At 46.7% G+C, this 18787-nt stretch overlaps 1 protein-coding gene across 3 annotated transcripts in view; it reads right to left on the bottom strand.

Annotated features, from left to right (window-relative positions):
* The window catches only part of SPTBN2 (spectrin beta, non-erythrocytic 2), a 258310-nt gene that overhangs the window by 37566 nt on the left and 201957 nt on the right, over positions 1-18787 (bottom strand). For all 3 annotated transcript variants that reach the window (XM_044270585.1, XM_044270582.1, XM_044270584.1), the window contains 4 exons: positions 6113-6264; positions 2447-2620; positions 1622-1713; positions 1226-1306 (listed from right to left, as the gene is read on the bottom strand). In XM_044270585.1, the coding sequence (XP_044126520.1) occupies positions 1226-1306; positions 1622-1713; positions 2447-2620; positions 6113-6264 (499 nt within the window). The remainder of the gene's footprint in view (positions 1-1225; positions 1307-1621; positions 1714-2446; positions 2621-6112; positions 6265-18787) is intronic.

The following is an 18787-nucleotide window of genomic DNA, read 5'->3' as shown; positions in this document are numbered from 1 at the left end:
ATAAGGAATTTAGATGGTGAGCTCCACTAGGGATAACGATTAATAAGTCTGTAAAGCGCTGTGGAATATGGCGGCGCCATATAAGTGGGTACAATGAATAAACTCTACCACTGGGTAATGCAAGCAGCGTTCGGGTGTCCGCCTGCTGAGCAGAGCGGAGGACAGAGGGTGCCAGACTGAGCGGATCCGCATCCACTTAGAATGCATTAGGGCTGGACGGCCGCTTGTGGGAGCCTTCAAACGGAACTCACAAGCGGAACCCCCAACGCAAGTGTGAAAGTAGCGAGGTATGTTGGCTGAATGCAACCATTTCATCTGCAAACCATATGATCTGACAGCAGATGTTGGGGGAGATAAGGCTCAGGCATGTTGGATTTGAACTGCCCAACCCTTTTGTTTTCGGGGAGATAAGAGGTCTGGCAGTAGCGTCCTCCCCTCTTCCAAATGAAAATACATGATGCTTTTTTGGCGAAGGCTATGTTCACCGTAGCATTATGAAATCTGGCAGGGAGAGGAACCTTCTGCCCTAGTTCACCGTATCCAGCAGTGCCAGATGTCCACTGACTACAATGGGATCTGATGGGGATCCAGCTGTTTTCCGGCATAAATGTCGGCTTTCGGCTGGACAGATACTGCTGTTGTCCAGCCGGCATTTATGCCAGAACAGGCTGCCGGATTTCTTAGCACTAATGTGAACCTAGCCTAAGCAGGAACGTGTATGAGGGGTATCAGGGAGCATTAGGCGACACATTCATATGTGTTTCGCCGACCTTACACTGCAGAATCCGATAGGCTGCCATTAATAATTGCAGGCCCAGCAGGAAGTCGATGTATGGAGGAGCCAGTGCCCATTACATCAAGTATAGAAGCATTAGAAGCTGCAATATTACTGTAAGCGCTCAGCCATCTCCGGCTGTCCCATACAGTGCACACGTGTGACTGCCACTCCATTTAAATGGGTAAACTCAGGGCCCCCCAGGATTGGTAGGGGTTCCAGTGGTCGGACCACCACAGAACAGATACTTATCCACCGTCCTGTGGGATAGGGAATAAGTGTTTGTTGTGGGACACCATTTGCAGAGGGCATGTGGAAAAGAGGGCATACACTCATTAGGGGCAAAACTTCAAATATGGGGTCTTTTACTAAAAACTATGAAAACCCTTCTGGTATGAAACCTTCCTGCACAGCTTACATATAATACATTTTATAAGAAAAGTTCCCAACCTGTGTTTGTGCACGATCGCATTAAATGCCAGCCCGTCACGCCAACTTGTCGTGAAGTTGTGAACGTTAACATTTGGATACCTGGAGAAAAATAACAATTGAAGTTTAACGAAGAGTCAGTTCCCGAAATCTGCTAAATTAGGTCGCCTACATTTTCCATCTATAAAAATGATGGCCATATTGTTGAGTCATCTAACAGGAATGAAAGCGTTAAACCTTGCACTTCCGGATTGTAGACTGATAGTCTGCAATGCAAATGCTTCACGCGAAGGCGGAAAATATGCGGGACGCTGGGCTGTAAACATTCACATGGCACCATATCGCTTCTGCCTTCAGCGCGTACGTGTGGAATACATGAGAGATACTATGACCCTTCATCCATTGTTTAGTGCTCACCCAGCAGTCTTCATTTGACACCATAGTAATAACGCATCCTTAGCGGACTTCTTCTCTTTATTATCTTCCGTCTCAACACTGATATCTTGAATCTGGAAAGCAAACATAGTTTTACTGGAATCTTTTCTCCTGCCTTTATAAATCTATTCTAAAAGGTTACACGGGATGAGGAGCAGCCGATGGTCGGGAAGGAAGCGTTCCTGCCCAACATTTGGCTGCTAGCTAACTGAAGGAGGCCGCTGCGTTTACAGTATGAGGGCGAGGAGTCACTTGTGATCGCTCGCCCTGATGCAGCTGCATTGTTTTTGGGCAGAAGATTGCCGTTTAGACCGCACAATCTGCTGCCCAGAAACCATCATTTAAATGCCTGCACCAACAACAGGATCACCCGTTGTACCAGCGTTTTGCTCATACATCAGGTGATCGGCGGCACATTTAGAGGGGCAGATTGTTGGGAACAAGCGCTCATTCCCGATAATCTGCCTGAATATCACCTTTAGGCTTCATTCCCGTGGTTGCATTATGGCACTTATACAGTGCTACGTGGCCCTACGCCATCTCTATTTTCAAGTATATGAAAAACGATGGAGAGCTCTCACTCGGAGCTTCTCTCCACTGAGAACCAGCGCAAGAAGAGATAGGAAACCACCGAAAAATGGGTGCAGCCAGGGGTGCCACGGGTAGACAAACCAGGCATTTGGCAAAGGAGTTGGGGGGTGCTAGAAAATAATGGGAAAGTTGTCAGGAGGTGTGGGGTGCTCAATAACGGAACCCCTATAAAACACAGGACAACCAGTTTAAGAGGTTTAGGCCACATGATATTACCTGAAAACGGAGGATGATGGTCCAAATGAGTCCTAGAGTCAGCCTGTGGTTCCCATCCACAATGTCATGGGATCCCATGTTCTCCAAATGGACTTTTTGTTCCTTTAAAAACTGTAGTGCTTTGTCGACATTTTCAAGGCAATGAATACGCATACGACCCTTGGTGGGCTTGGGCTAGAATATATCAAAAAGAGCAACGTCAATATGTTTTGCATACTTTTATGCTGGTGGATTGTGACCAATATTCTCCACCATTGCTTCTGCAGACTAACGGACAACTATTTCCTCACTTCCAAATTGTTCCAGTGGTTACCTGACCAGGGCTGTGCCTATAGCTAGGTAAATGGTGAAAATAGTAGAGTTATATGACTAATAAAAAACAATATGCTTCCGTTCCATAATGGGAGAACATCGGTTAGATAATCAGAGATCTATGCTAATGCAATCTGCATTTATTATTATTTCGGTGAGAGCTGCACATCATGGGGGTGGTCACCTATAGGTGACATTACACAGACACTTCCCGGAGACATTGTTGATGCGGCTATGATGCATGTCGCTTTGGACAGGCTCACTTTCACCTTCCTTTACCCCTTAGGCCGATGCCTTCTACCAACGACACAGGAGGCTTTGGTCGACCAGGAATACAGATCTCTTGGTGAAGAGAAAGAGTCTAACATTTGGAAGGTGGAGGCCACATGATGAACTTGTTTTGTTAAATGTAAATCCAAATGCTGAATATTAAATATAGGAATCACAGGCACCCAACCAGTTTGGGCAGATTAGGAATCTAGGTAATAATCTAGGATGACAGATTATTCATGTATATAAAAGTCATTTAGGGTCCATTCACACATCCGTAAATGTTTTGCGAATCCACAAAACACGGACACCGGCAATGTGCATTCTGCAATTTGCGGACCGCACATCGCCAACACTATAATAGAAAATGCCTAATCTTGTCCGCAACTGTGGACAAGAATAGAACATGTTCTATTTTTTTGCGAATATGGAAGTACGGATGCAGAAGTGCGGACAGCACATTCCGGCCCCATTGAAAATGAATGGGTCCGCACCCGTTCCGCAAAATTGCGGAACAGATGCAGACCCATTTTGTGGATGTGTTAATAGACCCTTACAGACTTAGTGGTACTGCTTAGTGGTACAGACTAGTAAACCGCTCATGATGGAAAACAGCATTTTAGGTTTTCTTTTGCAATAAGTAAGCAGTAGCAGACCACTGAGGACAGTGATTGGCTGCAGCAGTCACATGATGTATACAGACACGTCACCAAGCAGTGGCAGGAGGACTAGAAGAGGACAGAACGACACTGGACAAAGGGGTGTATATAACAGGATTTTTTTATATTTTATTTAGGATATTGCGGGGCTTGTTAATTATGTAGGACACCCCCCTTCTCAGGCTGACAACCAATAGTCATTTTCTCAGCACATTCAGTCAATAAGGTGTCAGTGCACTCCTACTATAACGGAATAGGATATCAGAAGCATAATGACTAACATTTGGTCATTGCCTCTTATTTCAGATTTTTTTATTTGAGATGGTTACAGAAGGATAATTAATACCTTTATACACAAGGGCATAAGGACATCAGATTGGCTGTCACTCCGCTGGATCGGGCCCAACCTTGTACACGGACCCCCACTGACTGCCAGGAGCCCAAGTATCAGACATGCGAGAGAAGTCTGGGAGTACACACTAACACACCCAGAGCGTGGATTTATGTCATTCTATGCGACTTGAAAGTTTTTGGTTTTTTTGAGCCGACACCCAGGACCCCTGCCCATCAGCTGTTTGAGAAGGCAGTGGAGCTCGCAGTAGTGCCGCAGCCTTCTCTTAGCTTTTTCTAGGCCAGGTCCATTAGTCATGTGGCCACAGCTCAGCTCCATAGAAATGAATGAGGCTGAGCTGCAATACCGAGTACAGCCACTATACTAAGTACAGCACTGTGCTTGGTGAGCTGTAAGGTGGCGGGCTAGGGCCTTCTCAAAACAGCTGATTGCTGACTCCAGCTGGGGCTCGGCATTGCTTTGGGGCTGAGCTGTTGATACTACTGGACGCTTCCACTTAACAGGATGTATTAGACAGGCAGATTATCGCTAACACGCGTTCATAGAAAAGCTAGTTAGCCATGATCTGGCAGTGCAATACTGCCGCCGATTACCCGATGTACCAGCAAACACTCATTCATCGAGCAAATGGAATCTTTCAACAGGTTTAAAAATCCTTGTTTGCTGGCAGCAGATCGTGGTGTCTAATCACAATCTGCTGCCGGCAAACAACTAGTCAGTATGGGGACGCGTGATGGCATTAGCAATCGCTCCTCCTCATACTGTGGAGGAGATCACTGCATGTAAGTGCAGCGGTCTCCTCCACTAAGGAGCAGGCGATTGCCGGGAAGAAACGCTTCCCTCCCGACAATAGACTGCATGATCGCTGTATGTAATACAGCCTTTACAGCTCACAGGGGGCGTCCTAAGACAATGCCACGTTTACTGCTGCCAATGTTTGCCTGTGGAGATTGCAGGGCAGTGTGCTTGGTTTTATGCATCTCTCTGCAGCGGGTGTGGGTGAAACCTCTGAGCTTAATAATTCGGGGGGGGGGGGGGGGGTCTATATACTTTTGGCCATACAGGTATGTGCCTCCCAGACCTGGTGGGGGCATCACAGTCATGGACAATAAGGTGCTGCTCATCTGTGAGCTGCTCCAATATTTCCTGCTCCTGCTCCCCTCCTCATACGGTTACATCATTTATGTACCACACCACTGCTCCGTCACTTTGTGTGGCGAAATGTGCGATTCTTCAGATATTGTGTTATACCAAGCCTGATGAAGACACCCATATAGTCACAGTAGCTTCTATTCACCGTCTTTCATATAGCAGCTTTTTACAATTCTGCACCAAAAAAAGCCATACCATGTTCTTTCTTGGTGCAGTCGTGGTTATAAACCGTAACTGCTCATTGCCAATTCCGGGAGGTGTATTCCAGGAGGCTGCCGTCGGATTTTTGTGCAGAATAAACAAAAGATTACGTGTTAATGGGTCTAAAATGCCTGCTCGTTCAGCTGCGTACATCGGTCGCAGTCATCCCTTCTGTATGGGGATGTATGATTGCCAAGATTGTCCCCATACAGGTTCATTGTGCTGGTGACAAACAATGATTTTGGATCACCGCACATACAAGCCTCTTGCTCATTGGATGGCTGGTCAGAGGCACATTTACACTGCCCTATTATCCAGAATGACCATGTTAACGGCCTATATCCCATTAAAAGTTATTAACCAATGAGGGCTTGAATGTTATTTTTTCTATATAGTGACTAACATGGAGCATATTTTTTTCTTGAAATTTGAGTCAGGCGCCGGCAGGACTGCTGCATGGACTACACCTACTGAGTATCACTGCGAAGAGCAACTTCCTCCCAAATACAAAAACCACTGACGAGTGACAGCCAGTATGGCCGCCATTACAGTCACCTTAACAGTCTCATCTGGCTGAATAGGGCTTATTGTATCACTGAAATATAGGTCAAGCTCCTAATCTTGGGCATAATTCTAGGATCGTCACTGTAGGTAAACCTACAGTAAATAACATCTTACTGGACCCTTGGCCACTAGGAACCGCTGTAGCCGGCCACCTACCAGTTGTTCCCCAGAGAGGACTTCCAGCAGTCGGATCAGCATCCTTCCATCTCGCAGGTCATTGTACAGGTCAGAAATCCTACAAGTGACCCGGGCAAGGTGAGAGTTGACCCATTTTGTAAAGGTTTTCTTTTGGACTGCTTCACGTTCATCTAGTTGTAAAGGGAACAATAATAAAAAGAATAAATATTACAATTTATAGAAGAATATATATCTGACATTATACACACTGGGCACTTCCCGTTCTATAGGGACCTCTACACCTGTCAGGGACCACCTCCCACACCAGTCAATTTCTGACTTCCATTTGCTTGCGTCCAGGTCCCTGCTGTAAAACAGATTTCTAGCGCTGCCAAAGCAAAATGACCGACCACATCATGGAACAGGAATAGAAAAAGAGCAATGCGTTGCGCTTCCATCACCACATTCCAAAAGGGCGAGAAAAGTGGGTGAAGTTTAGTGGAGGTGACCTCCACAGATTGGCAGAATTACCACCACTTCACTCCAGAAAACGGCATAAAATACACAAAATCTACTCCTGGTTTTCCACTGCATGTGTGCCTTTTAAAGGGGTTGTCCATTTTCAGAAGGAAACCGGACAATGCTGGGGGGCTAGGCCTACGATAAAGAACTGAGCAGTACTCACCTAACAGTTCCAGCACCATCTATCCGGTTCTCCCGGGCCGAGCTTTGTTTACCCAGCTGCAGTGGTGATGTCATGTTGCCCGCTGCAGCCAATCACTCAGGCCAATGTGACATCACCACTGCAGCCAGTTAAACAAACCCAGGCCCGGAGAATCGGAGCAATGGTGTAGGCCGGGGATGTCAAACTCGTGGCCCTCCAGCTGTTGCAAAACTACAACTCCCATCATGCCTGGGCATACTACAGCTATCAGGGAATGATGGGAGTTGTAGTTTTGCAACATCTGGAGGGCCATGAGTTTGACATCCATGGTGTAGGCTGTTCCCCAGTGTTGTCTAGATTGTTTCTAAAGCCGGAGAGCCCCTTTAATAAATTTGGTGCCTTGTATTTCGATGCGGTGCGGTTACTGGCATATGAGACAAACGTCTTAGTACATTTCCAGCTTTAGGTCCCAGATCTCATGAACTTTTTCCGCTTTCTTTTGGATGTCAGAGTGGCGGTGTGGGGGAAATAACGTGCACACACACGGTTATCTTATAGCTTGAGGAAGGTGCAGCATTTACTTCTCCAGGGTTGGGCTGGGTTCACATTAGCATTTCGTTTTCGGTGTTCTTCTGATCCGTCAGAAGAGCAGAAAAAAACAAATCCTGCATTTTAGGAATCCGTTACACACATTTTGCGTCCTAGAAAAAAAAGTTCTAACATGCAGGAGATTTTTCCGTCTAAAAGAACGGATCCGAGATAGAAATAGCTTACGTGGCTGCAAAGTGTGCATAACGGACGCCTAAAATGCAGGATCCGTTTTTTTTTCTGCCCTTCTGACGGATCAGAAGAACACAGAAAACGAAACGGTGATGTGAACCCAGCCTTAGCGTTCACTTAGGGCTCATTCAGACGGCCGTATGCAGTCTGCAAAAATGCAGATGTTTTATTTTTTTTGCGGACAGTTCAGTATGTTCGCAAAAAAAAAACGGATTGCATTCCAACTTTTGCAGACCCATAGACTTCAATGGGGCCACGTCCTGATTTTCACTAACAAGTATTGGACATGTTTTAATTGTTTTGCAGAAAGGCACTAATCTGCAAAAAAATGGATCCGCGTTTTTGCAGACACCATACGGCCGTCTGAATGAGCCCTTACAAAGTAAGGTGACCCGTTCATCGGGGAAATAGGACAGTCTACAGGAAGAATGCATTTCAGTTCTGCGATGACATCTTGGTCACAGGACATTGCTATTAATATGATTTAGTAACTAGCCATGCGTAACTCCCCCCCCCCCCTCCCAAAGTCACAGCAGATTGCATCAGCTATGTAACGCCAAAACCAGAAATACAGGTTCCATGAAGAAATCACATGTCTCGTTTCGCAGGGAGCGGCCATAGGGGGAGGAGAGCAGTATGAAACCTGAAGGCTCCGAGAAACTAGTTAGGTAACGCTGTTTATAGAGGCACCCAAAAATCAACCAATAATCAAAGGTGACATCACCCAAACGCCTGGTCCACCCTGCATAAGTACAGTGGATAGAGGGATATATGATGGAGACGACCAGGAATGGTGATTAGAGGATGACACAAGTGACACCGACATACACAGCGGGAGTAGCAACTACAGCCAAAATAACCTCCAAAAACCGCAATAAACCCAGGATGTTACCGCTATAAGGACCCGCTCAGACATACAGCGGTTTCTACAGCCTGCTGCCTTCTGTCTCAGTACAGTGTTTCTCAGACATTTTATGCCATTTTCCTCTCTGACTTCAATGGGAAGAAGGCAATGAACGTGAAAAAACCCGCCAACACTAAGATGCAGGGCAGCTGTGGTTCTTCTAGGACCTCTAATCAAAGCTGGCAGCGTAACGTGAAGCCTACAGAGACAGCTGCTATTATCATGACGATATGACTTGAGACTTAACCCTCAAAGGGCCAAGCCAATTTTGACCTTAATGACCTTGAAGGGGGTTTCTGGGAAATCCAATTTACATCTAGTCAAAGGTTACTAGTCATCAATGTGTGATTGGTGGAGGCCAGAACCTAGAACCGTCTGGAGGCCCTATGCTGTTGTTCCAGATACAGCACCACTTCGGTACATGCTGCTTTGCCTGGGTGTTACCAGTTAGGGGCGTGTCCCTGCACAGTCTGACACTATCCAATTAGTGCTGCAAGTGTCAGACTGTGCAGGGACACCACCCCCAACTGGTAACACCCAGCTGGACCATCACTGAAAACTGCTAGCAATTCATTCATAACTTCTAGCAGGAATAATAAAGGATTGGCACATCAGAGAGTTATAAGAATAGATGTTATTACATGGGGAATGAATTTAAAATATAATAATTCTACACATTATGACTTGTCGCCAGTTACTAAAACAGACATGTCAGGAGGGGTTAAAAGGGACATTCCTATCTCGCTAGGATATGCCCCCATTGTCTGATAGGTGAGGGTCCCACCTCTGGGACCTGCACCTATCTTATAAACTGAGCCGCCAACTACCCAACTACAGATAATACACTACTTCTTCACGTCACATGGAGAGAGATGGAGAAATGTTTCCTCAAGGCCCAGTCCCCCTTCCCCTACTTGTGATTTTGTAAGATCTGCAAGATATGAGCTGCTGAAAGAAACACACCATCTTAATCTATTACTCTCATGCGTCTTTTAAATATCTTCATTTACCCTCGGGGATATGGACTGAACCCCCATCCTCCCCCCAGACATACATAGACCAAGAATGGGAAACTACCACCCTTCATGAATACATAATTACTATGCCATTATAGCCAATTTCTAATCCGACAAGTTCAGTCTTTCCAGGACAGGATGGACAATCCAGATCAAGGGACACCAGACACGTAACTCTTCATAAAGAGTCCATGTGGTCTTGTATGGGACCCCACCGCCTGCCATAGGTCAACCATCAGGTGTAGTAAAACATGGTTGCCTGAACCATTCCATCTTTTGCCTTCAGTCCAGTTGGCTCCAGTTCTAGGTTCCTGAACAGGTTCCTCAACCAGATCGGGGAAGGGGGCGATTAGAATAATAAGCTAAAACTGGGTTTTTTCAGCCCTTGAACGTTAGTAACCCGGTCATAATTTTTTTCAGACTCGTTGCTGATTCTATCTTGGTGAGACGCTGTTATGGCTTTAGGGCCTCTTTATCTTCTACTGTACGAATGATATTATGGTCATTAGTGAAGTATAATTAAGGGTGACAAATGGCAGATTTACACCGCACACCTGTTGGGCCAATTATTATGAATGAACGTTACTACAAACGTAAAAGGTGCTGCAGATGACCCGATAGACGAGCAAAACTATTATTCCTTGGGTGAAATCATAATTTCTGGGCAGCCGAACGTGCTGTGTGAGCAGCGATCTGCCCAGAAACAATAAGTCTGGATAAGGACGAATGATGGCTTCCCCCATACAGTGGAGGTGATTGCTGCATGCAAATGCAGCTCTTCACCTCCACTGACCAGCAGGCAATTATTGGGAAGGTTCGGTTCCTTGCTGATCATTGCCTGCTTGTCAGCACGTGTAAATGCTCGTTCACACGAACGTGTGATGCCCGTTGCCGTATTGCCCGTTGCCGCATACAAGGGCACCGTTCTGTGGCCCATTTTGCATCATGGATGTGGACCTATTGATTTCAATGGGTCTGCAAATCCGGAGATGCGGAATGGAAAAACGGAACAGAACACTACTGAGTGGTTCCTGGAGTTCTGTTCCGTGCCTCCGCACCGCAAAAACATGCTCTTTTTGCGGAACGGAGGGATCGCAGACCCATTCAAGTGAATGGGTACACGGTCCCCATGCGGCTGCCCCGCGAACGGTGCGGATGCAATTTGCGGTCCACAGCACGGGCACAGGCTTAACACGTTTGTGTGAAAGAGCCTTAACTCTGTATCCATTGGCGGTATCCAGTTTCTCCTGATGTAGGCATCTCTATTCTCCGCTCTGCTATACCTAGCACGATACATTCACGAGGCACATTACTAGTTTATGTTCTCTCCCGCTTACATAATACAGGTCATTTTCCTCCCTGGTGAGTCAGGGATGGTAGGCACGCCTAATATTACATCTTTTTATTAATGCCATGAACTCGCTTTATTTCACTCTATACGGATCTGTCAAACCTTGTACCTACCTGGTTATATAGATACAATATAACAATAAATGGCTTATAAGTTGATTTTTTTTAAGAGGTTTTTCCTTAATACCTTTGAACTTTGTGGCTACATGTATCACATCACTGCTTTGCATTCTACTTTCACTGTAGCGATACAGGGCTCTAAGGGGTGGACCAAAATGTTATCAAATAATAATCTATTTAAGGGTGCATTCATACGACCGCCAATCCGCAAAAAGTACGTACGACATCCGGATGACCTCCGTGTTGCATTGGGCTTTTCTGCAGACCCATCATTGTTACAATGCCTATTCTTGTCTGCAAACGGACATGTTCTATATTTTTTGCGGGGCTGCGGAACAGACATACGCAGTGCGCTGTCCGCATCTTTTGAGGCCCCATTGAAATGAATGGGTCCGCATCCGAGCCGCAAAAAATGTGTATCGGATGCAGAGCAAAAATACATTCGTGTGAATGGGGCCTAACTTATGCAAGAAATATCCGATTACTTCTTCTAGGTGTTAAAAAAATAGCGATTTCTTAAACTTGCACTAGTCATTCAGTTTCCACCGTCAGTGTCAGTAGTCACTGCTCGTGTGACAGTAATGGTATGTCCTCACATGCCAGATACGCCGTAGATTTGCCGTCACTTGAAGGAAGGATCTGTCCCTTGAAGTGAATGGGGACAAAGGAGCTGTAATTACCCCTGCTCTCCGCGGGAAGGCAGTGCTACGTTCTTCAAACAGGCAATTGGCGGGGTGCCGGCTGTCGGACCCCCGCCGATATGATATTGATGACCTGTCCTGAGGATAGATCATCAATATATCAAAAGTGGAGAACCCCTTTAAGGAGAGACAGCACCCTACCCTAAGCTGGGGTGAATCCACAACAATTTACATGGAAAATATTGCATGCAATTCATGCATTTTTTGACAGAACCAGCGCAAAAACCGCAGCGGACTTTACTGCTGTATTTTCCATCATGTGTGGATGGGTCCCAAGGCTTCTAACATGTGTTTTTTGCCTTTCTTATTGAAAAAATATGTAGTGTTTCTTTAGTAGGAAACCCCTAGAACTGAAAAATGTATCTGGAATGGCCAGTTCTGAGAACTGCAGCTGCTCCTTATCGTCCGATCTAGATATTGCTCTCTCTATATTACAGTATGCGCCCAGGCAGGTTATACAATGTGTTAGGCTACTTTCACACCTGCGTTTTTTGCGGCTCCGTCATGGATCTGCAAAAACGCTTCCGTTACAATAATACAACTGCATGCATCTGTCATGAACGGATCTGGTTGTATTATGTCTTCTATAGCCAAGACGGATCCGTCCTGAACTCCACTGAAAGTCAATGGGGACGGATCCGTTTTCTATTGTGGCAGAAAACGGATCCGTTCCCATTGACTTACACTGTGTGCCAGGACAGATCCGTTTGGCTCCTCATCCCAGGACGGACAGAAAAACGCTGCAGGCGGCGTTTTGGTGTCCACCTCCAGCGCAGAATGGAGACTGATCGGAGGCAAACTGATGCATTCTGGACCGGTTGGAAGAGCCCTGAACAGATCTCACAAACGGAAAGCCAAAACGCCAGTGTGAAAGTAGCCCAAGATATAGACAAAGCTATACAAGCGCAGGTTTGGCTCAGGATTACACAATGGAAATCAGCATTTCCTCTCTGACCCATGAAATAAACATTTGAGCGACGTCTTGGGAGATGACAGCACCATCGAGTGCGACAGGAACTCACTTTACCTGTTTTGTTGTAAGCCTGACAACCAGTGGAAGATACAGTCAGTAAGGGCTCATTCAGACGACCGTATATTTGTGTCTGCGTCCGTTCCACAATTTTGCGGATCAGATGCAGACCCATTCATTTCAAAATATGTGGACAGCACACCATGTGCTGTCCACATCCGTAGTTCCATTCCGCGGTCAACAAAAAAGATGGCGCATGTCCTATTCTTGTCCGCAATGGCAGACAAGAATAGGCATTTCTATCATAGGGCTGGCCATTCTACAAGATGCGGAACGCACACAGGCGGTATCTGTGTTTTGCGGATCCACAATTTGTGGACCACAAAGCAGATATGGTGGTCTGAATGAGCCCTTAGTCAGTGGACTAAGGGTCCCCAATACAGAATGACTACTCTGACAGCAGAGGTCCTGTCACCGCTCCTGACAGGTCTCTTTTACTGAACACATTTATTCCCATTACATAACGATTCTGGAGCATCTTTTCAGATGACGTCCATGTGTATTCCGTATTTTGCGGAATGGAACAGCTGGCCCCTAATAGAACCATCCTATCTTTGTCCGTAATGCAGACAATATTAGGACATGTTCTATTTTTTTGCGGAACAGAATGCACACAGTACCTTTTGTTTGCGGACCCATTGAAATGAATGGTTCTGCATACGGTCCGCAAAAAAAACAAAAAAAAAAAAACACAGAACGGACACGGAAATAAAATACGTTAGTGTGCATGAGGCCTTAATGGCTGGGTGTTACCAGTTGGGGATGCGTCCCTGCACAGTCCGACACTGTCCAATCAGTGCTGCCAGTGTCAGACTGTTTCGGAACACCCCTCTCCAACCAGTTACAGATTCATTAAAGGAGTATTCCCATCTGGGACACTGATGGCATATCACTAGGATATGCAATCAATTTCAGACGGGCTCCTATCTCCAGAATGGGGCTCCTGAAGTTAAAGGGGTTGTCCGGGTTCAGAGCTGAACCAAGACATATCCCCATTTTCACCCCGGCAGCCCCCCTGACAGGAGCATCGGTGCAGTTCACGCTTTGATGCTCTCCTTTGCCCTGCGCTGAATCGCGCAGGGCAAAGGCATTTTCTGGAGTCCCGGTGACGAACTGGGCTCTCCATGGGGCTGCCAGGCGAAAGCTTCGGCCCAGCAGTGTGTTTGATTACGTCACCGGCACTGATGGACAGGCTTTAGCGCTGCACTAGCCTGTAAAACGGCTAGGGTAGTGCTAAAGCCCGCTCATCAGAGCCGGTGACATCATCGAACACACTGCTGGGCTGAAGCCTCCGCTCGGCAGTGTTATTGTAAACAAAAGAGCCCTTGCCCTGCACGATCCAGCGCAGGGCGAGCGAAAGCATCGGGGCATGAGATGCTCCGATGCCAACATCAGGGGGCTCCCCGGGTGAAAATATGGGTATGTCCGGGGTCAGCTCTGAACCTGGACAACCCCTTTAAGGACAACACACTGCACATGCACGGCTTGCTGTCCATTCACTGCTACGGGAATCCCTACTGTGGTGGATGGAGAGTAAGCCGAGTAAGTGCTATGGGACTTACAGAAATAGCTGAGCCAGTAAACAAAAGAGCCCTTGCCCTGCACGATCCAGCGCAGGGAGAGCGAAAGCATCGGGGCATGAGATGCTCCGATGCCAACATCAGGGGGCTCCCCGGGTGAAAATATGGGTATGTCCGGGGTCAGCTCTGAACCTGGACAACCCCTTTAAGGACAACACACTGCACATGCACGGCTTGCTGTCCATTCACTGCTACGGGAATCCCTACTGTGGTGGATGGAGAGTAAGCCGAGTAAGTGCTATGGGACTTACAGAAATAGCTGAGCCAGTAAACAAAAGAGCCCTTGCCCTGCACGATCCAGCGCAGGGAGAGCGAAAGCATCGGGGCATGAGATGCTCCGATGCCAACATCAGGGGGCTCCCCGGGTGAAAATATGGGTATGTCCGGGGTCAGCTCTGAACCTGGACAACCCCTTTAAGGACAACACACTGCACATGCACGGCTTGCTCTCCATTCACTGCTACGGGAATCCCTACTGTGGTGGATGGAGAGTAAGCCGAGTAAGTGCTATGGGACTTACAGAAATAGCTGAGCCAGTAAACAAAAGAGCCCTTGCCCTGCACGATCCAGCGCAGGGCGAGCGAAAGCATTGGGGCATGAGATGCTCCGATGCCAACATCAGGGGGCTCCCCGGGTGAAAATATGGGTATGTCCGGGGTCAGCTCTGAACCTGGACAACCCCTTTAAGGACAACACACTGCACATGCACGGCTTGCTCTCCATTCACTGCTACGGGAATCCCTACTGTGGTGGATGGAGAGTAAGCCGAGTAAGTGCTATGGGACTTACAGAAATAGCTGAGCCAGTAAACAAAAGAGCCCTTGCCCTGCACGATCCAGCGCAGGGAGAGCGAAAGCATCGGGGCATGAGATGCTCCGATGCCAACATCAGGGGGCTCCCCGGGTGAAAATATGGGTATGTCCGGGGTCAGCTCTGAACCTGGACAACCCCTTTAAGGACAACACACTGCACATGCACGGCTTGCTCTCCATTCACTGCTACGGGAATCCCTACTGTGGTGGATGGAGAGTAAGCCGAGTAAGTGCTATGGGACTTACAGAAATAGCTGAGCCAGTAAACAAAAGAGCCCTTGCCCTGCACGATCCAGCGCAGGGCGAGCGAAAGCATTGGGGCATGAGATGCTCCGATGCCAACATCAGGGGGCTCCCCGGGTGAAAATATGGGTATGTCCGGGGTCAGCTCTGAACCTGGACAACCCCTTTAAGGACAACACACTGCACATGCACGGCTTGCTCTCCATTCACTGCTACGGGAATCCCTACTGTGGTGGATGGAGAGTAAGCCGAGTAAGTGCTATGGGACTTACAGAAATAGCTGAGCCAGCACTCATTTTCAGAACAACTAAGCACTAGACAGCGTTTACACAGGATAATCTGATGCTCAAATAATGGCTTTGGGCGTCAAATCAATGATGTTGTCTCCTGATTAATGAGCAAACTAGCACCGTATTTAAAGGGGTTTCCAGTTGGTATGAACATCTTTTAAAATAATCATTTATTAAGGTTGCTGTAGTTTGGTAATGTATGTATTTTACCCTCATTGCTCCTACCCCCTGTTCTGGGCTGTGGTCACATGACCATGTCCATGCCCATGCAGGCATTTTATTTTCTGGGCGGGGCACTGATAGGGGAGTGTCTATATAACTAGCTGGGTGGGAGGAGCTATAAACTAACTGGGCATCGTCAGGGGTGGTGAAGCTGTAGCAGGGAAAGGCCAGGTGCATCATGGGTTTGGTTGGAGACGGCAACAGGAAGTGCCACGTACACGATGGAAAGAAACCAGAGGCATTGTTTACATGGTGAGGTCAGGAGAGTCCAAACTGAACAACAACAACAACAACAACAAAAAGTAGGGGGAAGACGTACATGAGGTAAGCAACTACCCGAGTATATCTGTTAAATACTATACTATACTATAGCAGTGATGGCTAACCTCCGGCACTCCAGCTGTGGTGAAACTACGACTCCCAGCATGCTCTACCCATTTCTTTGGAGTTCTGAGAACAGCCAAGCAAGTGTGCATCTTTAGATTCGTAGTTTTACCACAGCTGGAGTGCCGGGGTTAGCCATCACTGTACTATAGTAATCCCAGAAAAGCCCTTTAATGTCTATACATATGACTTGGTACTAATAAAACATCCAAGACTATCACCATCTAGTCACAACTAGGCAAACAGTAAAAGGTCATTGCTGCTACACACCGAAACTGCACACTGTCTTTATGGGCAGTGTTTTCTTCTAAACAACAGTGTGACCCACATTTTAAGCCCGATTACCCCTATGTAGAAAGATGTCAAAACATGCTGTGTTAAATAAAATAAAAAATCCCAAAGCATAATTAACAAAAACGTATATAGCAAAAAAAAACAAAAAAAAAAAAAACGCTTATCTGATGTGCATTTCATATTTCCTATAAACTTGCAACATCTGGAGAAAAAGAAAAACGCCAAAGAAAGTCACTGAAACCACAAAAGTGCACAAATACCCAATTTCAGTGTCGGTATTTAGTCTGAATTTTGCATCAGTATTTGTAAGTCAAAACCAGTAGCGTAACCTACAGAGAAAAAGTATAAGGCCTCATGCACACGGCCATTGCTCGGCCGTTCCGTGCATTGGGGACCACAGTTTGGTGTCCCCAATGCAGGGGCAACATCCATACCGATTACGCAGACGGATCCAGACCCATTCAACTTGAATGGGTCTGTGATCTGTCCGCACCGCAAAAAAGTAGTGCATGCACAGAAGGCATGGACAGGAACCCAACGGAAGCACTCTGTGGTGCGCCGGACCGTCCGGATTGCAGATCCATTCACGTGAAACAGGACCTGTTCAGGAAAAAAAAAAAAAAAAAATGACGATTCTGCAGGCAAGTTCAGTCAGTCTCGTCTGCAATCAGTTTGATGCGTTTTTAACGCGTGTGAAAAATAAATTGAAGAATTACAGACTACATCTCCTAGCAACCATTAGTGAAAAACGCATTGCATGCAAGCCCCATTCACTTCTCTAAACCAGAGCTGAAATAGAACATGCTTAGATTTTTCCTGAATGCAAAAATTATGTGTGAAAAACGCAGCTCAAAAACGAAAAAAATTTGCACAGAGCCATTAAAATAAATGGGTCAGGATTCAGTAGACGGCTCATTTCACAGACCTGGACCGCTCCACCGGCCCCAGGAGCAGTGTTTTCCTAAATTAGCACGAATGCTATAATCACAAGCATCCAGAAACCTGAGGCATGCCGAGATCTGTGCGGGACGGTAACACGCAATCACTTGGGTTTGTTGATGGGAAGACAAACCCATCAATTTAACACATTTTTCCTCAAGTGCATGTCAGGGCAGAAACATTCTCCCGATGGCGAAGGAGCAGGTAACACCCAGAAAGCAGCAGGTCTGCAGCTCGGAAATTTACAATTCAAAACACCAGTATTAGCACTTCACAGGAACGCTCCCCTATGACGCCTCTCTTACACGATTTCATGCTGGGCGGCGGTTTACCAAGTCTCACAAAGCAATTTGGAAAATGACAGCCATGACCTGACTGGTTGTTATGGTGGCCACATATCAGCTGCCATATCCATAAGGTTCTATGGTGATTCTTACAGAACCCAGAGAGGTCCGGGGCATTGTGGCCACATTACGGCTGTCTGAAATCGGTTTCAATGGTGTTCTCCAGAAGAACGGAGCGGGGAGAGTTGTGGCAGGAGGACCCCAGGTTTCCCAGGATCCGGCCACCACCAAGCACTGCTCTCTGCTGCTCCCATACAAGTGAATGGGGGCGCACCGCACATGCGCGGCCCCCGCTCCTATTCATTTCTATGGGGCCGACAGAGCTCAGCTATTTTCAGCGGCCCCATAGAAATAAATGGAGGGCAGCTGCGCATGCGCACCCTCCACTACTTGCCCAGCTCCATTCTCCATGTAGGTGCGGGTCCCAGAGGTGAGATCTGCTCCTATCAGACAATGGGGGCATATCCTAGCGATATGCCCCCATTGTTTGTGATGGCAAAACCCCTTTAAGTTCCAGAGAACCCCCTTTAATAAATTGGTTCAAAGTACTGGTAGAAAAATCCACATCCGATTTACATCCTTTCCTGCAAGCAGGTATAACAACCACCTATTCACATCACCTTGGCAGATGTGGCCAAAAACAACAGGATCTGATGACTTAATCCATTCATACCATTTGACGAACAAATGGGACTTTATGAAATCATACACACCGTACTAATATAGAAAAAACGCTTGTGTGTCCTGGCTTTCATATTTCCCATGGTCCATCAGCCAAATGGAATTTTTACTGCCAAAAAAAAAAAAAAAAAAAACACAAACAAAAAACACAGGTGCAAAAAATAAAAAAAAATAAAAAAGGGGGACACAAAGTGCAGAAAACCACCACTAAGAGCGATTGGTTTGCAGACGGAGATACAGATACGGTATTACGGTTGTGTGAACGAGTCCGCGTCATTCATTTGTATTTCTCATTTCCCTTCAACCCATTTTGGGCGACTCAAAACCTGCCACCTAAAGCTTGGTGTGACACCAGCCTAA

The sequence above is a fragment of the Bufo gargarizans genome, chromosome 10 (assembly GCF_014858855.1).
Source record: "Bufo gargarizans isolate SCDJY-AF-19 chromosome 10, ASM1485885v1, whole genome shotgun sequence".
In the NCBI taxonomy this organism is placed as follows: domain Eukaryota; kingdom Metazoa; phylum Chordata; class Amphibia; order Anura; family Bufonidae; genus Bufo; species Bufo gargarizans.
This window is presented reverse-complemented; position numbering and strand designations above follow the sequence as displayed.